This window comes from Monodelphis domestica, chromosome 3, assembly GCF_027887165.1.
Source record: "Monodelphis domestica isolate mMonDom1 chromosome 3, mMonDom1.pri, whole genome shotgun sequence".
NCBI classification, from domain to species: Eukaryota; Metazoa; Chordata; class Mammalia; order Didelphimorphia; family Didelphidae; genus Monodelphis; species Monodelphis domestica.
In genome coordinates this window covers 199,878,313-199,905,803 of record NC_077229.1, presented here as the reverse complement: position 1 = coordinate 199,905,803, position 27,491 = coordinate 199,878,313, and the positions used below count along the sequence as shown (strand labels likewise).

The following is a 27,491-nucleotide window of genomic DNA, read 5'->3' as shown; positions in this document are numbered from 1 at the left end:
AGAATAAGGAGATTGTTTTGGCTAGAGCAGAGGGTACATATTGAAAGTACTGGGAGTTTAGATTGGAAAAGTAAAGTGGAAGCAGATAATATTAGGCTCTGAATACCAGAAAGAATAATTTCTGCTTCTATGGTCAGACTAAGAGAAGGAAGAAGTCTATGATTAGTTAATAGAAGTTTGTCTTTGAGTTTACTTTTGATTAACTAGAAAGGAGCCTCTAAATAAATTTTGGCTTTTAAGAAAATTTTATTTATTACATTAAAATTCCCAACTTAGCTCTCTTCCTTTTCTCTCCTTTCCACACTAGAAAAGGCAGCATTTGAAAAAATTTATATATGTATATATATATATATATATATATATATATATATATATATATATATAAGACTATGTCTTACTTGTTTCAATTATCAGTTCTTTCTCTGGTAGGGGCACATACACAAATAATTCTTCAAACAATATTTTTATTGATTTATTTATATGTATATATAATGTTTTCTTAGTTCTGTTCATTTAACTCTTCATAATTTCACATGTCATTCCATGTATTTTTCGTTAACCTTTTCATTTCTTACATCATAGTAGTATTTTATCACAATCCTATGCCATAACTTGTTTAGCCATTCTCCAGTTGTTATATAAAATTTTCCAAATGATTTTTATCAGAAATGTCCAGAGTTGGGAGATAAATTCTTCTGTAAGAAACAAGGAGGCCAGGGTCCCTGGATATTATAATAGAGGGAAGTAATATGTAAGAAGGGGCAGTAAAGTGAATAGAGTACCAGTCATGGAGTCAGGAAGACTCATCTTCCTGAGATCAAATCTAGTCTCAGACACTTATGACCCTGGGCAAGTCAACTATGTTTGTCTCCATTTCTTCATCTGAAAATGAGCTGGAGAAGGAAATGGCACACTACTACTCCAGTATCTCAAATAAAGGTCAAATGAAAAATGAATGACCAAAAATATATAAGAATACTGAAAAAGGTGGGAGGGGGCCAAGTTATGAAGGGCTTTAAATGCCAATACAGGGTTTTATTTTTATTTCTGGATTAGGGAGTTACTAGAGCAAGGCAACATAGTCATGTGAAGATTGGAGCAAGTCAAGCATATCACCCTTGAATAGTCCTCTGAAAATGAAAGATTAACAGCAAGGAGGAAGAATTGAGGCAGGCAGATCAACTAGTGGGCTCTTACAATAGCCCAGGTATGAAGTGATGAGGGACTGCAGCAGGGTGGTGGCAGTATCAGAAGGAGAGAAGGGGGTATATGTGAAAGATATTGAGGACAGGGCTTTGGAATCTCTGGGGGAGTTAATCCACTCAGTTTTGGAATGCTGGTTCTGGAGCTGTTCTGACTTCATTTGTGAATACAAACTAACTTAGCCCTCTACAGCTAGCAGGTCATGTTTCACATCTCATCCACGACCTCACTGTGGGTTAGCTTGTAATATCAGGGAAGTACCATTCCTTTCCTCCTCCCCTCTCCTCAACTTCCTGAAATCATTATTACAATTACAGAAAAAATTTCATTTTTTGAATGCTCTATTTTTTGACTCACCAACCCATTACTCTTCAGTTGAGGACTCTCTTTCCTAGATAACATTCCTTCTGTATGTGTTGCCTGTCCTGATTAAAGGGGACTATTAAAATATAAGTTCCCTGATATCAAAGGCTGTTTCCTTATTGTATTAAGTATAAGTACTCAGCACTTAGCAAAGTGACAGATCTGTCCTGAGCACTTATGCTTGTTATTGCTTGTTCATTTATTCACAATATATGTAAAGTATGTTACAAACCTAAAAATGCTAGAAATGTAGGCCAAAATAATAGCTAAATGGAAGTTGGAGCCAGCTAAGAGGAAGCCAGGTGGCATAATGGATAGTGCTGGTTCAGGAGTCAGGAAGACTCATTTTCCCAAGTTCAACTCTAGCCTTAGACACTTACTAACTATATGACCGTGGGCAAGTCACTTAACCCTGTTTGCTGCAGTAAAGAACATAGCAAACCACCATAGCTTCCCTGAGAAAACTTTGAATTGGATCACAAAGAGTTGTAAGAGCCTGTAATGACAAGAACAATAGATTGGAGCCAGGTGTAGAAGGCTTTAAATTCCAGGCAGAAAAGTTTCTATTTAATCCAAAATGTAATAGGAAGCCATTGAAGATTTTAGAACAAAGCAGAGTGAAGGAAAATAAGAATATAGCTTTTATTACAAAGCCTTTTCTCATTCTAACTTACAAGCCATGATCTCATAATAAATCAAAACCACAAAGCATTAGTTTCTTTGTGTCCAAGAACTATAACAGCTGTCCCAACTACCTTATAGGTGATCTAAACTAAATGGATTAACAAGTGTGAAAATGCTTTATAAACTGTAAAGTGATTTTATAAAGGTTGTTTTCTTGTTGTCGACATGGAATTTAGGAATCCCAAACTTGTGGACTAGTGGGATCTGATGAACCCCAATTTTAGATTTAGCTTGTAGATTGGAGACCCCCAAAACTTGTACTTGTTCCTTGTTCCCTAGAGAATCTACCCTGAAGGAAAATGATGACCCTGGTTGGGTGAGATATGCATATGCTAAGGACTTCTTTGTTTTAGGTAGCATCCCCTATTGTATTAAAGCCTCTCTCAGGAAGGTCAGAGTGGGCATGAACCATCCTTTAGTAACTTTGTAAGCAGCCCCTTCTCTTGCACCCTAGCTTCTAGCTTGATTGTATTTTGTCAGTGTAGTTTGAACACTCCCATTTTCCTTGTAGCCATAGTGACGTCAATCATCTTCCCCTGACCCTGGATTCCCAAAGGGTATATAGGTTCCCCAAGTTCTTTTGTTCCCAGGAGTCCATCCTGAGTCAGTGGCACTCCCAGGGGCTAGTGACCAGGGCTGTCTTGACTCTGTGCAGTCATGGGAAGCAGCTCTGTTGTCGTATTAGTAGCGCTAACCCTTTCCCCCTTGATTAAAGCGTGATTTTGACTATTTAATAGTTCTGCTGTTTTTCTAGTTGACATTGTTCAGGTTCAAGACCCCATTTGCAGATGAGGAAACTGAGGTAAACTGTGTTAAGTGGCTTGCCCAAGGTACCGAAGAGTAAATGTCTAAGGCCAGATTTGAACTTGGGAAGAGAAGTCTTCAAGCCTGGCACTCCATCTACTGTGTCAATGAGTAACAATAACAAAAACTAAGTATGACTTACTCTGTGCCAGGTGCTATGCTAATATCTAACATTCATAAAGCTTACTCTGTGCCAATTACTGTGTGAAGCACTACAATATATCATTTGAGCCTCACAACGTTTGGAGGTATAGATAAGGAAAGTGAGGCAGAGGTTAAGTGACTTGCCAAGGGTCACACAGCTAGTGTTTGGAGCCACATTTGAAATTGGGTTTTCTTTGTGTCTGTCTCTGCCTCTATCTGCCTTTCCTCTCGGTGTGAATGGCCTAGCTCTGTCTCTCTTTCGCTTTCTGTACCAAATTCTACCGGGTTCCCGGCCCAAATTCATCTCTCGCCCTACCCTTGACCTAACTCATCATGGCAGCTCCAGCTTCACTGCTTCCCGCTCCCTCGAGGACCCGTTAGATCCCAGGTGCGACCGCCTCCACGTCGGCTTCAACCAGCCACAGGCGCCCAGAAATGACGCCACAAAATAAATAAATAAATAAAAGTGCGGGAGGTGCGAAAGAGCACCGGGCAAGCGCAGTTCCCCTGTTCGACTGTAAAGGCGGTTCTTCTTTTGAAGGTATGAGCGGCGGAGGGATCGAGACCCCTCTGGGAGGCGAGGCCGCCCCGACCCCCGCCGTAGTCCCGGTGGGAGGCAGGAAACGGGACCCGCAGGGACCTGCTAGCTCTCCAGTTCACCTCATTATCAAGGGTAAGGAGTCGTCAGGGCCCCCCTTCCCCATCATTCTCCACTGCGGCCCCCGAGGACCAGGCCCGGTTTGGAACTCTGTGGCCTCCTGCCGGTAGTGGGTGGAAAACAACTCCTGCCGCCACCTCCTTCTCAGGCTTGGATTCGGCCCCTTTTCTGAACTGCACCCCAGAAGCCTCGCCCTGCCTTGCACCTTTTGCTTTTGGTGGGTTTCGTTTTGTCTGGCCGGTGAAGGAAAAGATACTTGGACCTGAGTGGTCCAGGAAGAGGCTGTTTGTCTTTCTCTTCTCTCTCCTCTCCCCGCAGTATCCACATAACACTCCTCACCGTACTACAGTCAACAATGACATTGTTAATGATGATCTATCAAGAGCCTTCTACGGGCCACACACTGGGCTGAGAGCGGAGGGTAACAAGAAAGTCAAAAGAAGCCCTGGCTCTCAGATGTTAGCTTTGCAAAGTGCTTTACTTTGATTATCTCACTTGATCAGCAATCAAGTGCTATTTCTTTCAGCCAGCCTCCCTTCTGGTCTCACAGCTCCTGAATTCCCTGCATCCACACTTCCTTGATGTCTTAGATGCAGAGTATGAAGGGGCCTCCCAATTTGCCCAAAGTGACACAAGTAGTAAATATAAGTCTGTCAGCCAACAACAAGAAATCAAGTGCTTACTATTGTGTGCCAGACTTGGGCCAAGGGATAAAAAGAAATGGGGAGAAAAAGGAGTCCCTATTCTCAGAGAGTTTAAATTCAATAAATGACTACATTTAAAAATACTAACATCTTTTAATTTAATACCCCCATCTTGTGCTTATATTATCATCCTAGTTGATTTTTGAATTTTTAAAAACTTTCATCAACTCCTATTGAGTGACGAAAGGATTACATTTGAACCACTAGGTAATTAAAAATCATTCAGAGAAAGAAATTTTGATACCTACAGAAACATTTTGACATTCCACAAAAAATGTCTAATGGAGATAGCAAAGCAATAGGACCTCCGTCAAACTGCCAGTCTAAGAAGTATCATCTGGTAAATTAAATTAAAATTAAAAATGTTATTCAAATTCAAATAAAAGCATGTGTAAAAGGCATTTAAATAAACCTTAATGTTTTTAAAAGTTGTAGCATTTATACTTCTGAAATTATTAAAGCTTAAAACTGCACTAAGACTTTCAAAGGACACTATTCAGCATAAATGGATGGCAATTTCAGAGAACCCCCTTTTCTGAGCAGGTGGAAAAAGCTTCTTGTAGAAAGTGGGATTTGTACTTAGTCTTGAAAGAAGTCAGGAAAAATAGGAGATGTAAGTGAGGAGATAGAGCATTCCAGGAATGGGAGATAGCTAGTGAAAAGACAGTGGGATGAAGTCCTATATATGTAGATTTTAAGACTATATGGTGGAGAATAAAGTGTAAGAAGACTAGAATGGTAGGAAAGGTCCAAGTTGTGAAGGCTTAAAATGCCACACATATTTGATCCCTTGGTGGTTGTTGAATTGGAGGGTGTTATGGTTCAGAATTTTGCTTTAGGGAATCATTTTGACAACTAATTGTCCAGACCTAAAACCTAGAGGTCTTGGATTCAAATTTGGTTGCATACACTTCCTACCTGTATGATTCTGGGCAAGTCCCTCAATCCCCATAGCCTAGTCCTTACCCCTGCTTTTCTGCCTTGGGGCCAATCTTCAGCATTGAGTCTAAGATGGAAGGTAAGGGTTAAAAAAAAAAAAAGGTTATCGCAATAGACCTGGGAGGTAAGAGGTGATTAAAGCCCATATAAAGAGTGGTAACTTGTGAATAGAGAGAAAGGGACATGAGAGAGATGCCATAAAGGTGGGAATGATAAGATTTGTATAGATTAAGTGTGAGTGAAAAGTTGATTATGACAATGAAATTTTGAGCCTAGATGGTGGGAAGGTGGTAATGCCTCTGACACAGTAATAGGGAAGTTGGGGGGAGGGGGGAGAGAGAATGTTGGAGCAGGGGGAGGAGAGGAAGCTAATAGGTTTTTTTGGACATGATGAATTTTATTTGAATCTCAGTCTTCTGACTCCATACCCAGTGCCCTTTCTATTCTACTGCCCTTCCTTAATTGATGTTCTCTATGGCTGCCAAATACTCCTAAATCTGTTGTCACATTTGTACAGGTCGGTCCTGAAGTCTGGACTGCTCTCCTTCACCTCTGCTTCTTGGAATTCCATGCTTCCTTTAAGGCTAAGCACAAGTGTCACCTCCTTCAAGAGTTCTTAACAGACTATTATAATTGTTCATTCATCCTCATTTTGTGCCCTCTCCACTCCAAATAAAATGAGACAAAAGAACTTCTGGGGCATAGAAGAGAACTGATCTGAGGTTAATAGCATTGTTCAAGTCACATCCCAACTCTTTTTGACTCCATTTGAGGTTTTCTTGGCAAAGATGATGCTGTGCCATGTCCTTCTCTAAATCATTTTACGAACAATAATAATTTGCCCAGGCTCACTAATCTAGTAAGTGTCTGAGGCCAGATTTGAATACAGTCTTCCTAACTCCAGGCCTAACCCTGTGTATATCTATTCTGCCACTTGTCCCTCTAAGTAATACAATACAGCTATGAAAATCTGCATTGCAAGGCTAGAGAATCAGACCATAAACTTAAAATGAAATTTTAGGAAACTGAGGAAACTAAATTTTGGGATTCAGAAAAATATGCACATTTTTATTTTTTAATAAGTTGTGGAAGGAAATTGGAATGGCTCACATTGATAACTGGGCCATTCCAATTTGTATTTCTTGGACAAATAAAATTTTTATTTCTAGGCTTAATTTTATTTGCAAACTACACATTTGTAAGACATTTCATAGAAGAGACCTAGATAGGTTAGGAAATATTGAGACCTGGATTTTGTCACTGACTGCCATTTTGGGCAAAGCAGTCACTTCTTTGAACTTCTGTTTCGCCATTTATAAAATGAAGATGCAATCAGTTTCTAAGGCCACTTCCAAGTCTAGCATCCTATAACTGTTAGAGGCTTAGGAAAATTTTAGAGAATTAACATGGAGAGATTTATGATGATCCTTTGTGTTGCTCAGTTTCTTGGGATAGTAAAGTGGTGCAGTGGATAAGAATGCCAGGCCTGGAATCATGAAGATCTGAGTTTATCAGCAGGTTCTAGCACCTTACAAAGAATGTATAAGTAGAAAATAGGAGGGCTATTCACTTAGAACAAGGGATGAATGGTAGGTAATCTGCTTGCTTCTTATTGGTATCCTTGAAATTTCAGAAGCATTAAGGAAGGCTTCTAGCATGTTATGTGGACTTCCAGTAGTAAATTTATGAGAGAACATGGACGATTTGAACAAGATAGGGAGGGATTGATGGCAATCTGCATAATCAGAGAGAGTATCCATATCAATGAATTCATAGCATCATAGGAATGTGGGAAAATATATTTATGGGGGACTAAAAGTATATGCCAATGATCAGTTATTTCTGTGTTTTTGTGTCCATTGGATAGGTAGTATGGTATGATAAAGAAGATCTTAGACTTGAAGTCATTAGAGACTAGGGTTTTGATCTGCTTCTATTAGTTACGAGATATTGGACAATTCACAGTTCTATGAGCCTCAGTTTCCTCACCTCTAAAATGAGAATAATGTACTTACAGGGATGCAAGGATCTATTCAATTCATGAGCTTTTTGTTGGTTGCCTAATATGTGCAGGAAAATTTGCTAGGTATTGAGCATATGAAAGAAACAAAATGGTCTCTTCCCTAAAGATTTTTACCTTCTGCTGTAGTAGGACCTTGGGGTTGAATACAAGCTTTTGCCCTTTATTGCATCCCCACTGCTTAGTATGGTACCTGGCACATAGTAGGCAATAAATGCTTTTTGACTGGCAGACTGGTGAGGGAGTTGTGCCAAGAATAGATTAATCTTTCTGAGTACATATCTGTGAAGGGAAAAGCACTTCCAAACACTTACCTGTATTTAAGAATTTTGTTTGTTTGTTTGTTTAAATAAACCCTTACCTTCCATCTTGGAATCAATACTATGTATTGGGCCCAAGACAGAAGAGTGGTAAGGACTAGGCAATGGGGGTTAAGTGACTTGCTCAGGGTCACACAGCTAGGAAGTGTCTGATCCCAGATTTGAACCTAGAACCTCCCATCTCTAGGCCTGGCTCTCAATCCACTGAGCTACCCAGCTGCCCCTTGTATTTAAGAATTTAATTAGGAATTTCAGGTATAATATTGTGTAATTGTTAAAAGTATTACATGAATAGGTTGATCTATAGCCTTCAGGCAAATTTCTAAACTTTAACTTTCCTGTAACTATAACTTTTCCTAAATCATAGGGATTTAAGAAAAAATCAACAAAAAGCTTATGTATTATTACTTTAGTAAGGAATAGGATTATAGATTTAGAGAAAGAAAGGATTTAGGAATCATGTAGTACACAAAGGTGTAAAACACATGGCCCTTGAATTACTGCTCCATCATTCTTAAATACAACCAAATCAGATTAAAATATAATTGTAAAATAGTGAACAAAATAAATAAGATACAATAGAAGACAGATAATATTAATATGTGATTTTTAAAAAGTCAGTATGTGGCAGTATGGTTGTTTATGATACCAGTGATCTAGGCTAACTTCCTTATTTTTATCGGTGAGAAGACTGAGGCTCACAAGGATTAAGTGACTTGTCCAAAGTCACATTAGTAATTAGGGGACAAAATTCAGGATAGAATTCAAATTTCCTGACTTCTAATCCAGTGGGTTTTTTCCCCATTGCCCAGAGTAGCATTACCAATAACCTAACTTTTATTTTGTCTTTATAGATCTGGGAGAGATTCATTCTAGACTGTTAGATCATCGACCAATTATTCAAGGAGAAACACGTTTCTTTGTGAAAGAATTTGAAGTAAGTTTTTTATTTTTGAAATATTAAAAATGCCAACTACTGGTTAAAATTCTAATTGGAGAGAGATTCTGTAAGTTTTAATTTTTCTGTGCTCAGTTCTTATGTACACAGCATGCTAGAAAATAAAACCTTTTAAGAATATAGAATAAATAAGTAAATAATATTTTAATACTTTAAAATGATTATTTTTTAAAAATAATTTTGTAGTAGAAAAAATATTGCTGGCATTTTCCAATATAGTGCTCTGCCTTTCTTCTCCCCACCTTTCAGAAACCTTGTGGTAAAAAGAAAAACAAACAGGTACATTTCTATAGATTACACCATATGTTTCATTCTTTTCTGGTAGTCTTTTCTGTGGAAAGGAGAAAAGTAAATTTCATCATCATCTGGAGGGCAGGGTGGCGCTCTGGAAAGAATGCTATAGGGTCAGTCTTGCGGCTATCTCAACTCTCCCACTTTTAATTGGTTGATCTTGGGCAAGCCACGTAGCCTCTCTATGCTTCAGATTTCTTAGATGTAGAATGCAAATATTGAACTAGATGACCTCTCTGTTCTCTTCCATAGATGTTTGATCCTGAGAGTCTCTTAATTCATCTGAAGTTCTGGTGGATTTTCGTGTTTTTGTTTTTTTTCCTTTACACTATTGTGGTCCTTTTGTATATTCTTTCAGTTTTGCTAATTTTGATCTGTACCACATAAAGTCTTTCCAAGCTCTTCTGAATTCATCTCGTTTCTTCCTTTCAAGTGCATATTTACCTCAGGCACTTTGACATTAAAAAAATTACCCATACCATCACCCATGCAGTGTCAAAGGCAAATTAAATTGTCTTCATGACTAATGCTAACTCTCTGTTTACAACATACTTACCATACTTACCTTTCCATAGCAAAAGACTAAAAACAAAGTAGGTGCTCATGTACTAGGAAATGACTAAACAGATTTTAGTCTATGAATGTAATAGAACATTGTTACATCCTTTCTTATATATTCTACACCCCTTCTACCCCAATTTTTTGCTGCAGAGAACATTAATATGAATATTTTATTATATATGGAACCACTCTTTCTGTCATGAATCTCCTTGGGATATATACCCACTTGTAAGATCATTAGATCCAAACAGATGAGCAGTTTAATGACCATTGATGGATTTCACATAGTTCCAAATTGTTTTTCTAAAATGAATGTTTGGACCAATTCACAACTCCACCAACAGAGATTAATGTGCTGTCTTCCTTCAGTCTCTCTCTCTCTTTTTAATCTTTGCCAATTTGTTGCGTGTGAGTTTAATTCTCAAAATTGTTTTAATTTCTATTTCTTATTAGTGATGTGGAACTTTTTTCTTATTGATGGTTGATCATTTGCATTTCTTCTGATGTGCCTTTTTAAATATCCTTTCATCTTAGACATTTTCACTTTAAAATGATAATTATTTAAAGGATTATTTTCCTTCTACATTCTTCACTTTAGAGGATTTATAACATACAACTATAGTTTCCAACTTGTGGGCTACCATTATTTCAGGAGGTTCATTAATTACTATGTGCATTTATCATTGTTATTTGAACATTATTTTCTTAGCCAATGGATACTAAGAGTAAGCTTAGTATCATATAAAGAACCATGCATTTTTTTACATTAAAAAGATCTTCATGCATCAAAATAATAATGACATTTACATAATACTTTAAAGTTTATAAAGTGCTTTACATATTTAATTTTATTTGAACGTAACAGTAATTCTATGAGAATGGTACTTCTGGTACAGATTGCATTTCTTATTTTATAAATAAAAACTGAGGCCCAGAGAAGTCAAATGACTTGTCCATAGACTCATAGGGAATGCATGACATAGAATTTGAATCTAAACTACATTGTGACTGGAAAAGTCTAGGAACTATTGACTTAAATTTTAGATTATTGTATGTGGTTAGGTGGTGAAGTAGAGAGAGAATTGGACTTGGAGTCAGAAAGACCCAAGTTCAAATATGACCTCAAACACTTAATAGTTATAGTAAGTCATTTAACCTTGTTTGCCTCAGTTGCCTCATCTGTAAAATGATCTGAAGAAGGAAATGGCAGACCACTCAAGTATATTTTTCATGAAAATTCCATATGGGGTCTCAAAGAACTGGACACAATTGAAACAACTGACTGTGTTTCTCAGAGCATTTATGGACATTAAAAAAATCTTAATTGGTTTTCATAACAACTTTGTAAGATTAGCAGAGCAGATATTAATTCGCTTAGGAACAATTTATTTGTTTTCTACTATTGATAAAACATGAGCAAAACATTATTCAAGGCTTTGGGAGGAGTGGAGATATAAAATAATTTCTGATCTCTTCATGGAGCTTATATATGACTTCATTTTGTAGCATGTGACCCTGTCCTTGGATCATTTGGGAAGTCAGTAATAGAGCTCAGACTAAAATCCAAGTCTCCTATCCAGTGATTTTTCTTTTGTTTTCTTGTATTTCCACTAATCTTTAAAATTTGAAGTGGCATTGAGTAAATTGCAGAGAATAAAATACTTAAAAATACATCTATATGCCTAAGCAAAGAATCCGCTGAGACCAGGAAAGATAAAATGATTTATCTGAGATAATATAGCTAATTGATGTTAGGACCAAGAATAGAACCTGAGTCTCCTGTTATGCAAACCAGTTCTCTTTCTGGTGTGGCAGTGGAGAAGGGAATGTGCAGGTGAAATGTGACCTGGAATTTAGGGCAAGAGAACTGACTTTTGTACAAGTTTGTATACAGTACTCAACTCAATCCAACTAATATTTATTAAGCAACTACTGTGTGAACTAGGGCAGGTACATGGTACAGTGGATAGAATTCTAGCCCTAGAATCAGGAAGACCTGAGTTCAGATCCAGCCTCAGAAACTAGTCATGTGACTGTGAACAAGTTACTTGACCCTGTTTGCCTTAGTTCATTTATAAAATGAGCTGGAGAAGAAAATAGCAAACCTCTCCAATATCTTTGCCAAGAAAAATACAATGGGGTCACAAAGAGTCAGACACAACAAGAACAACTGAATAACAACATATAAACCTGTAAAACAGGCACCTTCTCTCAGCAGAAACAAAAAATGATCTGTTATAGTAAGTTGAGATATCTAGAAAGATTGGAGAAAATAAGATATTACAGTATTGTCATACCTTCAAGATTTCCTAATGGAAAGACTAGTAGCAACTACAGTATAGGGGAACCTCATTATACATTATGCATTGATATATTAAATTACTTAGATGGTTCTTGGTTTAAGTTTCACATTATACTATATACAGAGAGAAGGGTTTGTAAAAAAAAAAAATTAATCTTAGTCTGTCTCCTGACTTCTAATCTAGCATCTCCATCTACCTTTTGGACATCTCTAACTGTACATTCTATAGAGACCTTAAGCTCAACATGTCCAGAATAGAACTCATCTTTCCTTCAAACTCTTCCCCTTTCCCTAATTTCCTTGTTACTATCAAGGGTAACCGCACCCCCCCCCCCAATATTCCCAGTCACCTAGGCTCACACAACCTAGGTGTCATCTACATCTTTCATTTACCACCACTCCCTCTCCTCTCACTGCCCCTTCCAAATCCATTCAGTTGTCAAGTCCTGTTGACCTACCTTCATAATATCTCCTGTATATGCCTCCTCTCTGATTTTGCTACCAAACTAATGCAATCCCCCATCCCACACTAATGTGGGCCCTTATTGACCAAGCCTAGACTATTGTAATAGTTTCTTGGCTGGTTTCCTTAACTCAAATTACTTCTCACTTCAGTCCATCTTATATTCACCTGTCAAATTCAAATGTGTGTGCGTGTGTGTATCTCTATCTCCCTATCTTTTCAATAAACTCTTGTGACTCCATGTTACTTTCAAGATCAAAAATAAAATCCTTTGTTTGGTTTTTAAAGCCCTTCATAATATAACCCCCTTCTGTCTTCCCAGTCTTCATACACTTTGTTCCCCTTCATGAACTCTGCTATCTAGTAACACTGACTTTCTTAATGTTCCTGAAATAGACACTACCTCCCACCTCTGTGCATTTTCATTGGATGACTCCAATGCCTAGAGCTCTCTCCTTATTCCCTAGTCTCCTTCATGTGTCATCTAAAATTTCAACTCCTCCAGAAGCTGTTCCTATTCTTCCTTATTCCTAGTACCTTCCCTTTGAGATTTTTCAATTTAACCTTGTATGTATCTTGTTTATTCATAATTGTTTGAATGTTGTGGCCCCCTCTTTATATTGTGAGCTTCTTGAGACCATGAATGTTTTTTTTTATCTTTCTTTTTAAAAAAACCCCACTGCTTAGTACAAGAATTAATACACAGTAAGTGCCTAATAAATACTGCTGAAAATGGTACTTAATAAATACTTAGTGACTAGTGAAAATAAGTTTGTAAGGGCAATGCTTGCTAAAGAAAATACACTTTAAAAATATATATTCTTTATCTTCCATCTTAGAATCAATACTATTCTATTGGTTCTATGGCAGAAGAATGCTAAAGACTAGGCAGCAGGGATTAAATGACTTACTCACAGTCACATAGCCAGGAAATGCCTGAAGCCAAATTTGAACCCAGGACTTCTTATCTCTAGGTCTGACTCTTTCTCCTCTGAGCCACCTAGCTGCCCCATAAAGAGGATATTCTTGTAAAACTTTGGAAAATGTAGTCATAATCAACAATTATATCAATTATAAATAATTATCATTTTGTTTAAGGAGCTACTAAAATGCTACAATTTAAAAAGACTTTAATTCCATTTATTGTCAGTCAACAAGCATTTATTTAATACTTAACATTTTCCAGGCACTGTGCTAAAGATTAAGAATACAGAGGAAAAGTAAAAACATGGTTCTTGAATCTTATATTCTAATGTAGTAGTAGTATGGTAGTAGATGAAAAAAAGGCCTCTTGCAGAAAAGTAGAACTTGAGCTTAGTCCTGAAGGAGGCCAGGGAAGCCAGGAGGTAGAGGTAAAGGAGTAGGATAGTCTACAAATGGAGGACAACTAGTGAAGAGGTATAAAGTCTGCAGATGGGATGACCTATTTGGGGACTAGCAAGTAGGTCATTGTTGGTAGATTTTTATAGTAAGAGAAAATAAGTAAAGGGTATAAAGACTGGAAAAATAGGAAGGACCTAAATTATGAAGGGCTTTAATTAACCAAGATTTTATGTTTGATCCTTGATGGGGGGAATGCTTAGACCTGTACTTAGGATTTTGGATGGTGTTATTGGAAGGATGGTTTTTATTTTGAAGAGACTTGTGGCAAGGAGACAAACTAGAAGGCAATTATTTAATTCTCTAGGCAAGAAATAATGAGAGCCTATGTCAAGCTGGTGGCTGTGTAAATGGAGTAGAGACATTTGTGAGAAATGTTGTGAAGGCAGAATCTTGGCAACAGATTCAATATATGGGGTGAGTGTGAAGAGTTGAAGATGACATTAAGATATTGAGAGTTAAGTATAAGAGTAATAGTAAGCCTTCATTAATATTAAGGAAATTGGGAAAGGAAGAGGGTGTGAGGGGAGAGGTGAATTCTATTTTGGACATGCTGGGTTTTAGATGTTTATGGGATATTCATTTCTAGATGTACTAGATGTTCAAGAAGCAGTTAAAGATGTGAGGTATCTGACTCTGGAGAAAGACTTGAGCTTTATGTAAAGATCAGAGAATCATCCAGAAATAGATGATAACTGAAGACATGGGTGCTGCTGAAATCACAAAAAGAGATAATATAGAGAATAGAAGAGGGCCCAGGACAAAGTCTTGGGGGACATCTAATGATAGGAGATGTGCCCTTGTTGGAGATATATCAAAGATAAGAAAAGAGCGAGGAGAGAACATTCCAAAAATCTAGAGAGAAAATTTTTCAAGAGAAAAAGATAATCAACTGTCAAAGCCTGTAGAGAGATCAAGAACTATGGATTTTTTAAAACCCTTACCTTCTGTCTTAGTAACAATTCTAAAATAGAAGAGTGACAAGGGCTAGGCAAACTGGTTCAAGTGGCTTGTCCAGGGTCACATAGCTAAGAAGTATCTGTGAGATTTAAAATGGTTGAGGTCTTAAACTGTAGTGATTAAAATAGTGGAAGATATAAATTGTGATAGATATAAGAGAGGGTGAGTAAATTTGACCGCAGAAATATGTTTCACTACAGTGTCTTGGGTTTTAAAATCAAATATAAGGTGGTTGCCAGGGAAATATTCCCAATTATTCAAATACCCAAGTCAATTGGGTTTTATAGAGATTTTAATTAACAATAAAATGAGTAATCAAAGAAAGAGAGAGAGAGTAAGAAAGGAATAAGTATGAAGGGCCTCAAAGCCAATATGGCCTAGACCTGAGTCTTAAAAGAGTAATCAGTCAGTTTTTTATAACTCGCCATAAGATCTGTCTAAGTAAGGATTTCTAATGACACCAGGCCAGCAGCATCTCAGCTGCTTTCACCAGCTCCCTCCTCCATCTGAATGTTTCAGAATCAGTCTCCTCAGAATGAGTCTCTCCATATCTGAGGCCATATTTGAACCCAGATGCTCCTGACTCCAGGCCTGGCGTTCTATCCACTACCTAGCTGCTACCTAGCTGCCCCAAGAAATATGGACCAAGTAAAGTCCATGAAGTTTGGCAATGTAAAGATCCTTGGAACCTTGAGAGAAGGCAGTTTCTTCTGAATGTTAAAAATGTAAACAAGATTGCAGAGGACTTTAGAAGGGATTGAGAGGAAAGGAAATGGAGGCATCAGTTTCAGACTGAGAAACATTAATTTCTCAAGGTGTTTAGCCATTAGGAGAAGGTGAAATATAGGATTGTGTCTCTAGCTGGAATGGCGAGTTCATGGGATGAGGGAGATGTGGATATGGTTTTAGGCATCAGGAAAACAGGTAATAGTGGGACCTAGAAAATTAATGAGAGTAGGAATGAGAAACACATTCTGCTAGAGAAGATGGGATGGAATTGAATCACATGCAAAGGTAGAGGAGTTTGCCTTGGCAAGGAGAGGCCACTTCACATGAGATAAGAGTGAAAGATGATACAATGGAGGAAGGTATCTGAGTTTATGAACTGAGGAGTAGTTGAGAAGTCAGTGTTCTTGGCAAATGTCCTCAATTTTTTTTTTTTTAGTAAAACATGAGACAAGGTTTTGAGCTGAGAGGCTGTACAAGATGCCATGGGAGCCTTGAAAAGGCTTGTAAAAATTGCCTTAGTAGAGTGAATTTATTATTGCATGTGCATAAATGTAATCAAACTCCATTTTAAAAATAAATATTAAGAATTTCAAAATTTTAGATCAGCCTTACCTGTATATTATTACAGATTTCTTCTCCCATCTGAATCAACTTTTGTTTTCTATCTGCTGTACACATTAGAATAAAAGAAAAAAAAATAAAAGCTCTCACAGAACCTTAAGATTTATATGTAACTTTAGAAAAATTGATCTAATTTTTAGTCTAGTCTTTAACATACTTTGTTAAAATTTGTTCAGATGCTTGAGACTAAAGAAAGAAAAACATTATTCCTCATAATTGTAATCATTGTGGTGCCATTTTAATTAATTTAAAAAAACATAGTATAACCACCAAGTAGTCCATGTGATCCATGGTTTATGGACAGGTCAAACTGATATAAATATATTTCTCACTCTTTTCTATTTATGTTTATTAGATTTTCTAATAAATTGAAATTAATGGAAGGAAGTATATGCCACAAGGTGGCAGCATTTACTAAAGAATTAGAAGGATTCTCTTATACATTACTACTATAATTTTGTGTACCCTACTTTTAAGAACAATCAACCTTTCTCTTGGCTTAATGTTTATTTATGTATGTTGGTTCCCTTAGAAATTATCAGAATTTTAGAACTACTTAGCTTTCTGTGATAAATGTTCTACTGATTAACTTTTAACTAGTATCATTGGGTAAAAGAGAAACAATAATGCCTTCTTTTTCCCTAGCTTCATCTTCCAATATTTGAGGAGATTTCATTTTCTTATTTCTTTTATGTAACTAAGGAGGGGTCAATTCATTAATCAGTCTTTCAATCAAAAACATAGCTCCTACTCTGGATGCTATGATAAGATTTAATAAGTTTCCATTGGATTCATATCACTGTTCTAATTGTTCTAGTCTGTCTTCCAAGTCAAAATACTACAAATGAGGAAGTAGGACAGAATTATCATTCTAATAGTTAGATAAATATGCTAATTTCAGGTTTACAAAGGATTATTGATGAGTTATATAGTATAGATTTGCTCAGTCAGGGAACCATTCCTGGAAAAGACCCTTAACATTGGAATTTAAAAGATAGGAAAAATAAATCAAGGGCTTCATTAATGTCTGTGGGCTTGTATTGTGTTCACTATTGTAGCCTTCTGTCTCTAGTGCCCAATGGGGAAAAATGGTCTGCTAGGATAAGATATTATGTTATCTACATGACTGCTTCTTACTAAATATAGTATGTAGTTATAAATGTCAGGTGTATGAGTCCATATTAAATTTAGTTTTATCTTGTTTAATTCTTGATATAAGGAAAATTCTAAGTCATTTAGATTTTCACACCCTCTTTGTGGTGTCTTCGTAACATAAAGAACTAAATTGCTTTGATAATTTTATAGAAGTTAATTGTTACTGTAATTAAGATAATGTGAAATCAATTTAATCTTCCTCTTTAAATTCTTAGAGTATATTCTATATACAAATGACAAGGCAATATGATATAATATCTAGAGAGCTGATTTGTGTGAAGGGTTAAATTTTGGGGGGCAGGAGTTTTATCAAAAGGCAGTGCGCAGTTTATTAAATGCAAAACACTTAGTTTATTAGGAAATATGGATAGGAAATTGGAAGGAGGAAATTGAGAATAATTTTATAATAGCTTGTAACTATACCCAAGATCCCAATCCTAACTAAAATTTTCTAGAAACCCTACATCTATTGCCTTAGAGGGTAATATCTTCTGTTAGCCTGAAGCCCTTGCCTGTTCTTCTATACTTCATCTAATAATATATCCACTATCTAACGAGCTATCTACCCAAGTTATCAATGATCAATAAGGCTGATAAGGCCTTACATTCCATTTCTTTGTCTCCAACTAGAGAGAGTGACACACACTCCTCTCCCCAGGAGACCTAGAGACAAAAGCCCCTTTCAACTGTCTCCAACTCACTAACTCTCCTCAATCACCATTCTGTCACTAACTGACAAGTTAGGGCACAGTAGGGGGTCTCTTACTGAAAAAAATCTTATTATTCCTTTTCCTCTTAAATTTAAAAAGGAGAAATTAATAAAAATTCTCTTAACATATCACCCTTGAGATCTGTTGGGAGATCTGTCTCCCCAGTGGATATTTCAAATAAAACTGTCCTATACTCTATATTATATACAGGGAGAAGTAAAGAGAGAAAGTAAAAAGCAAAAGAATTCTCGCAACATGCAAGTCTCAAATAATATACAATTCCAAATATTTATAGTTACAGAAATTGCAATCACAAAATTCATAGTAGACTCTACATAAATAAAACCTATTCTTATTATACTTTACAGAAATAAGAACCTAAAGATAGTAATTCAAATACACCTTATGATACACACAAAAAAATTAAACAAGAAAAATAAACAAGAACCTTCTATACACATTATATACCTCTAAAAATAAACAAGAGCCTTATATTTCCAATTAACATACCTAATATATATACATCTAACATTATACATCTAACATATATACATCAAATATATCCCCCTGAGGTGGATCTAATCTCGATATATACAATTACACATCTAATATATATTCTAATATATCATACCTCTGATATAACCCCCCGAGGAGGATCTTGATCAAGTAATAATACTTTTCCATTTACTTATCATTTAGTTACTTTTAACTTTTTCTATGAAAGTATATACCTATAATCCTATAAAAGTATTATTATTTTTACATAGAAATAATAAATCCTATAACATAATATATATAATAAATAACATAACATAATAAAATAATATAATATAAATTATACACTTATTAAATTCCATTTCATACCTTTATGTACAAAAATCAAACCTTTCATTTAAATTCAAAGTTCAATGTCCTTGAAATAATCCATTGTTCTTGTAAGTATTGTCCAATTGTCCATTTGTAGTCTTCTTCTTGAATTTCAATGTCCTCAGTGTCCATTTGTATCTTTAGTCTTATCCTTAATGTATGCAGCTTATCATTTTCAATGGCAGGTATCTGGAATGGAATTGCTTATGTTCACTGAAAGTTCTTTATATAAACTGTATCATCTGTAAGAGTCTTAACCTTTCACCTATAATGCCTAGACCATCAAATAAAATTCTGGAAAGTAGTGTTAAATACAAACATTAATAATGTTAACTTTTTTAAAACATCATTTGGAAGCAAAGGATTATGTTATAATGTAGTTCAGAGCTATCTAGAGAAGAATGGACTGGGATAACTGGTAAAATTATATCTCAGTCTGGAAAATCAAATATTTCACTATTTGATTCCAGAGTCCTTTCTTACCTGGCAAACCTTCATAAAGGACCATGTGCATCTCTCTGAGATTCCTCTCGTTGAGGAGGGTTTACATTTTGGTTAGTATGTGGATGTTCTCCGTTAGGTATATAGAGTAACAAGTCATTTGCTTCAGTTTGGTTACTGTTTCTATTATTTCCATAATTTCCAATTGGAAATTGTTTTTATTGTTATTATGATTTTTAGAATAGTTATTGTTTCTAGAATTCATAAAGTCTCCACCTTTATTTCTAAAATTGCTGAATATTTGATTCCAGCATCTGCAATTTATCATCAGGTGTCCACTTTTTCTACACAAGTAGCACATTGGCCTCTGGTTTGTATATTTGTATATTTCAGTTGTATATTCTCATACAGAAACAATAGCTAACCCAAAATTGGTATCACATTTTTCAAGCTTTTCAATTTTTCCCTTTAATGGTTTTATCTACTTTCTTAATGCATCCACTAAATCACTATCATCAGCATTTTTCATTTCATGTCCATTATAAACATAAACTGCCACTCTCCTTAATTCATCGAAGTCCATATTCATCCAGTTAGGGCAGCTGGTTTTAAAATAGTCCTTGACTACTTTGCAACAATTTGTTACAAATTGCCTTCTCAATTGTCTAATGTCTCTTTCTCTTGTTAAGTCATTGTCTGTGTATCTTCCTTCCAGTTCTATTAGTTTGTCCATGAACTGTGAAGAATTTTCTCCTTTTTCTTGCTTAAGCTTTTCAAACATTGTCCAGTACCAGGCCTATCCGAACATTGTCCCATTGCATTAAGTATTGCCTCCCTAGGTCAACATAATATCACATAGTCATGGGGATTGTTAAAGTCCCTATGAGTGTCAACCGTTGGCCAGAGAATTTCACCCTCCTCCTCACTGGTAAGCTTGAGAATTTTATCCTTTTCCCTTTTAGTTAGTAACTCATCAAGAAGATATTCCAAATCAATCCAAGTTGGATCAAATTGCTTGCATATTATTTCAAGTTTGTTTTTTTTATAACCACTATGGGCTCCCCCTCAAAAGAAGGAATGCTGTGCTTAAATACCTCCATATCCTGAGGGGCATATGGTTTGTGGTGCCTAATAGTTATTAACTTGTTCTTCTTAGTGTTAAGAATTGGTACTTCTCTTAAAGGGAATAGAGTAGGCTTCATATTTTCTTTCTTTTGGCTTTTAATTTTAGGTGCTTTGGTTGGAGAATTAGAAACAGTAGGAGATGCAGGTTTAGTAGACAATTAGTGAGCAATATAGTGAGCAATAATTTCTTTTTGTTCAGAGATAGTTTATTTTGTTGCTTTATAGGTTTAGTAATTTGAGAGACACTATCTTCAACTTTGGAGATAGTTTCAATTTGGTGGACAATAATGTTAGTCAGTTTAGAGATGCAATCCTCAAGATATGCAATTTTAGTCTCCATTAGTCTCTCTTTCAGTTGTTTCCTTTTCTTAGTAAGGATTAAACTAAATACTTGATATAGAGAGTAGCTTAGAAACAATTCTGACAGAACAAATACTCCCATAAGCAGTCTTAACCGAAGAACATCTGAAACTGAGAGATGTAAAATCTCAGTGAAAGTCCTAGGTATTGGGAGTTCTCTGAAGTAATGAGTCACTACCTCCTTCAGTATCCAAGCCATGATATTGAACACCATGATTACACTCCTATCCTTTTCCAATATTGGAAAGAACAGAAGATCTATAGATTAATCACAGTCCTGGCTCACCAGGCTCTGAAGGATTAAATTTTGGGGGGCAGGAGTTTGATCAAAAGCCAGTGCATAGTTTATTAAACGCAAAACACTTAGTTTATTATTAGGAAATATGGATAGGAAATAGGAAAGAGGAAATTGAGAGTAATCTTATAATAGCTTGTAACTATACCCAAGATTCCAAACCTAACTATAATTTTCTAGAAAACCCTATATCTGTCTGCCTCAAAGGACAGTATCTTCTCTTAGGCCAAAACCCTCACCTATTCTTCTCTACTCTGACTATCTAATAATATATCTCTAGGAATATAAGTAAGGGATAGAGTAAATTTCATAGATTGTCTTCAAGAGGAAAGGAGGATAATTTGGATACAGGCCTTGAGGGGAAAGATTCTGGAAGGAGAGGAGGATCTTGGAATTTGACTTTTGCTCTGGCATTCCCCTGGAAATCCTGATTTTGTAGAAAGATTTGGATATTCCTGGGTGAGAGATCTGCCTCAGAGGAGACCTGCTTTTCCCTGGAGTACAGAGACCAACCTGTCTTGAGAGTTCCAGTCAAAGACCAATCCCAAGGGTTTGTCACCTGGGACTTTGGGTTTTTGTGAAATAGAAAACCACAGACTCCATATAGACAATTTAGGTAAATAAAGTCAAAAAGCCAAATTTCTCCAAGTCAAGGTAGAAAGTTAGATTTTATTGGAAGAGGGCCAAGTCCTCCAATAAAAATGTTCTCTTATATGTATTACATTGTTGGACCTCGGCAAGAGACAATGGCCAGAAGCTGAGACCTGGTTTATATAACAAAATGAATATTTCAGTACAAGGTTGATGACATATCACAAGACATAACATCATATAGACCTTATTTAGAAACAGTTACCCAATATCAAAGCTGATTGGTTAGTTCATTTCAGAAAGCCCATATTAATCTAAAGGTTAAATTAAATGACCATTATCTCTCTCTCATCTGATCTGGGGTGAAGGATGGCTATTTTCATACTGGGAAGGGTGCATGATATTTGTGCCATATTGGGACATGAGATTCAGATAGTCAGCATCTTATGATAAAGGGAAGTACAAACTTAGGGAGGGGTTAGACATCCCTTTGGAAGCAGTTTTTATGCTTTAGTTAGAAATCCTAGTAAAAATCATGAATTCTACTGATTGTATTAAGATTATAATGGAATTTATGTTAATCACTTTAGAATCACAATACTGATTATCTTAAACCTATCACTATCACTAAAATCCAATCAAGTATAAGGTGGTAGGGGTCTTTTTTCCCTTGACAGGGTTACCTAGGAAGCCAACCCCAGGCTTGAGAGGGGATTCAGGCTATTAGTGAGTCATATCTCCTTAGCTTTTTTTTCTTAATTTTAGTTTTATTTTGTCAATTTGGAACATTATTCTTTGGTTACAAGAATCATATTCTTTCCCTCCCTCTCTTCCACCCAACCTTCCTGTAGCCGATGCGCAATTCCACTGGGTATTACATGTGTCCTTGATCAGAACCTATTTCCATGTTGTTGATTGCACTAGGATGATCATTTAGCGTCTACATCCCCATTCATATCCCCTTCGACCCATGTAATCAAGCAGTTGGTTTTCTTTGGTGTTTCTACTCCTATAGTTTTTCCTCTGAATGTGGATAGTGTTCTTTCTCATAAATCCCTCAGAGTTGTTCAGGATCACTGCATTGCCACTAACGGAGAAGTCCATTATATTTGATTGTACCACAGTGTATCAGTCTCCTTGTATAATGTTCTCCTGGTTCTTTTCCTTTCACTCTGCATCAATTCCTGTAGGTCATTCCAGTTCACATGGAATTCCTCCAGTTTATTATTCCTTTGAGCACAATAGTATCCCATCACCAACATATACCACAATTTGTTCAGCCATTCCCCAATTGAAGGGCATCCCCTCATTTTCCAATTTTTTGCCACCACAAAGAGCGCAGCTATGAAGATTCTTGTATATGTCCTTTTCCTTATTATCTCTTTGGGGCAGAGTGCTAGGTGTGAGGTGATACCTTAGAGTTGTTTTGTTTTGTATCTCTCTGATTATAAGAGATTTAGAACACTTTTTCATGTGCTTATTGTTTTGATTTCTTTAACTGAAAATTGCCTATTCCTGTCCCTTGCCCATTTATCAATTGGAGAATGGCTTGATTTTTTTGTACAATTGATTTAGCTCTTTATAAATTTGAGTAATTAGACCTTTGTCAGAGGTTTTTGTTATGAAGATTGTTCCCTGCTTCCCTTCTAATTTTGGTTGATTGGTTTTGTCTGTACAAAAACTTTTTAATTTGATGGAATCAAAATTATTTATTTTACATTTTGTGATTTTTTTTAAGTCTTGCTTGATCTTAAAATCTTTCCTTTCTCAAAGATCTGACATGTATAGTATTCTGTGTTCACCTAATTTACTTATAGTTTCCTTCTTTATATTCAGGTCATTCACGCATTCTGAGTTTATGTTGTTGTAGGGTGTGAAATGTTGATCCAACCCTAATCTCTCCCATACTATCTTCCAATTTTCTGAGCAGTTTTTATCAAATGGTGGATTTTTGTCCCCAAAGCTGGGATCTTTGGGTTTATCATATACTGTCTTGCTGAGGTCACTTACCCCAAGTCTATTCCACTAATCCTCCTTCTGTCTCTTAGCCAGTACCATATTGCTTTGATTTTCCACTGCTTTATAGTATAGTTTGAGATTTGGGACAGCAAGGCCCCCTTCCTTTGCATTTTTTTCATGATTTCTCTGGATATCCTTGATATTTTGTTCTTCCAAATGAACTTTTTTATGTTTTTTTTTTCTAATTCAGTAAAAAGGTTTTTTGGTAGTTTGATGGGTATGGCATTAAATAAGTAAATAAGTTTGGGTAGGATGGTCATTTTTATTATGTTAGCTCTCCTTAGCCTTCTTAAAGACAATTTGAGTAGTTAGGTTAGTAGAGAGTCAGATAGCATTTTGGGGTTTTAGGTAAGAGCAGGGAGTTGCAGGGCCTAAAGAAGCAATGAACTGTACCTCTCACGAGTTGTGTAGAAGGTGAGTCTAAGTTTAGATCTGTAATCTAGGATCCTTCTTACCCTTTCCCTTTATCCCAGTTATCCAAATAAACTTGGTTTCAAAAACCCAAGGGATTTTTTTTTGCTTTCCTGGCCTTGGGGAGGTCCCTAGGTTGGTGTTTTTCATCTCCTATTCATCTAGTCCTTTCCCAACAATCCAGCTCCTTTTGGAGGAAGGATTTTATTTCAGTTATCTGAGCCAGAAGGACTAGAGCCAGGAAAAATTTGAATTTTGAGGGGAACTGTCATCTTGAGACCCTTAGAATTCTAAGAGCAACTTTTGTTGTGCTCAAGCTGCTCATGGAATCTTTGTATTTCTAGCAGGGGGAGTGGACTCTAACTGACAGGTAGCCATTTTGGATAGAAACCTGTGTTCCAGGTATGCAGGGAACATTCTACTGGAATCTACCACTCTGCAATTGGGTTGAGTGGAGTACTAGAAGATTCCGTTTGCTTATTTTTAACTTGGCTTAATTCTAACAGCTACTTCTTGGTCTGAATACATTTTTCAGTGGTAGTAAACAGTAGTTTTGCTTTTCGTTGCTCTACAATATTACAACAGCTGGTTGTTATCTCAGATACATCTTATAATAATTGTAAATATGGGTTTGGGATATTTCTCTCTCATTCCTTATGCTTTTCTGGTGCTAATACCTGATTGGTTTTAAAATTGATCTAGGGTTGAGATACTACTTCCTTTTACTGAAGCAACTATAAGACGGGGTATGTCTTTTATTCCATCTGTAATATTAATGTTAACTATCTAACTACCTATTTACCCAAGTTATCAATGATCAATAAAGCTGATAAGGTCTTAAATTCTGTTTCTCTGTCTCCAAATAGAGAGAGCAAGTCACACACTCCTCTCCCCAGGAGACCCAGAAACAAAAGCCCTTTTCAAGTGTGTCTAACTCACTAACTCCCCTCAGCCATGCTCTTCTAATTGTCACTAACTAAAGTGGAACAGCAGGGGGTCTCCTACTGAAAAAAAAAAAACTTATTATTCCTTTTCCTCTTAAATAGAAAAATGGAGAAATTAGTAAAAACTCTCTCAACATTTATAATCAACTCTTTTCCCTGATACATACTAGTTTCTCAGTGACTCCAAACAACTCTGTAAAACCATAAGTTTGTCTAAAAGGTAAATGTCAACCTGCATTGGTAGAGAAAGCTTTCTATACATGCAGTGAAGAAATTATAAGTATAGACCAAAAGAAATCTGTATTTAAATAAAGTTTATTCTTTTTTAAGAGCTCTTTAAATTGAACTACTATTTTAGTTCAGCTTTAGTTCTTTTCTACAACATACCAACATTAACACATATTCAATAATAAAGATATGTAAGCTTATATGTGTACATAATTCTGCCAGATTTTAAATTTCTTGAGTAATCAGCATGCATTTATTAAAAAACCTACTATATGCTAGACATTGTGCCAGGCATAGGTAATAAAAGACAAAACTAAAAGAGGCCTTATCCTTATAATAACCTATTCTCTAAGGAGGGTGACATTTATAAGTGTATTCAAAATAATGTATAAACAAGGTAATTTTCAGGTAGAAACTAGCAGCTAAGAGGGAATCAAGAAAGATCTCATTTGGAAATTGGTGGTTGATCTAAGCTCTCAATGAAACTAGGGATTCTAAGAGGCATAGCTAAGGAAGGAACACATTCCAGATATGGTGAAGAGCCTATGGGAAGTCCTAGACATGGGGGAGAGAGAGGTGAATTGAGGGGACAGCAAGATGGCCAGATTGGCTAGACTCTAAAATGTGTAGAGGGACGTAGTGAATGAGATTGGAAAGATAGGTTGAAGCCAAGTTGAAAAAGGCTTTACATGCCAAATAGAGGTGTTATTTTTGAGGTCATAGGAAATGAATAAATGAAAAACATTTAGTGAGCATTTAGTATGTATCAGGCACTGAGAAAACAAATAAAGATATTAAATGGACTTTGCTTTCAAGTAGTTTACATTTTAATCAGGGAAAACAGCACATATAGGGAAGCAATGGCCAGGGAAGGGTATTTTGCTCTGGGCATTCACCAGAATGGTGAGTAGAGCCATAAGACAGGCAATTAATTAACACACCCCTGACAGAAAAAAGTAATACTCTTGATTTGAATACTGTATCCATAATGAAAAATTGAAAGCAGAGGAATAAATTGAGGATGCCCACATCTGGCAAGATAACCTGGGTAGATGATTGGATGGGATGTGAAGATGAAGCATGATCAAGGGCCCAAGGCTACCTAGGTATAAGGAGCTAAATAGACTTGTTCACAGTTCACTTGGAGCCACTTGAGTGACATGAATAGGTTCTTGTATCTTCTTTTATCATTGTATTATACACATCGCTTAACACAGTTCTTTAAATATAATAAATAATAAATACTGAAAGGAAGAAAGAATGAATGAATATATATTAAGGGACGGCTGGAAAGAGTTCTGAGTTCTATAATGAATATTCTTTGATGAGAGCTGACTTAGTCCTCAGAGCTTCCTTGTTGTCTCATACTTGAGAAGACATTATTAGTTCTTTCCTACCTGAGTATTTACCAGAATAAGAATGGAGGTCTTCCTTCCCTTCTGCTTATTCCAAATTATAGATAAGAATTGAAACTTTTAGTAGTATATTATTAAAAAATCAGTAAAATAGTGTTCTAGTAGCTACTTATTTCCAACAAACTGCTTTTGCCATCAGCTTTTGCATTTAGGAAAAAGGGAGGCTTATTTTAGACAAAAAAGTAAAATAGTCTCTGCTCAAACTCAGAAGGTACTTTCAAGGATATCATATGTGCACATGCAAATATAAAAAAATAACATAAATCTAAGAAATGTTTAAAAGGAGGAGTATATGAACCCTTAGAAAACAGAGTTTAAGGGTCAATCTTTTTTTGTGTCACAGACCCTTTCACCGTCTGAAGGTTATAAACTCTTTAGAATAATGTTTTTAAATGCATGAAAATAGGATTTTAAAGTGTATTAAGGGTGATTTTGGGAATGGGATAAAGTGGATTGAATTGGGCCAGTAACAAGATGTTACACTGTGTGTTTAAGACCAGCAGGTAACTGACCAGGGCAGAACCTGGTCTGAGATCAACACACAGACCACTCAGTAAGTGGGAAAGTATTTAATTTAATAGTGTATAATTGAAAATCTGTTACCCTAAAAAAAACACTGTTTCCTGGGTACCCACTGACTTCCTGTCATTACCTACTTCCTGTAGACAGATAAATATCGAGTGGGTGGTCCTACTCTCCCTCTTTGGCATGGTGACATCGAGCTTGGTGGCGGTGGTAAGCTAAGCACGGGCATTTTAAATGGATTGATCAGCCATGGGCACGTGGTCTTTATTTTGTATCCTCTTTATTCCTTGATTTCTAATGA

General features: G+C 36.1%; 1 protein-coding gene across 1 annotated transcript in view; it reads left to right on the top strand.

Moving 5' to 3' along the window:
- The first annotated feature begins 3,624 nt into the window (after nt 1-3,624).
- The window catches only part of BLOC1S5 (biogenesis of lysosomal organelles complex 1 subunit 5), a 92,020-nt gene continuing 68,153 nt past the window's right edge, over nt 3,625-27,491 (top strand). The window contains exons 1-2 of the mRNA XM_001367745.4: nt 3,625-3,871; nt 8,694-8,776. Of these exons, the coding sequence (XP_001367782.1) occupies nt 3,742-3,871; nt 8,694-8,776 (213 nt within the window). The 5' untranslated portion in view covers nt 3,625-3,741. The remainder of the gene's footprint in view (nt 3,872-8,693; nt 8,777-27,491) is intronic.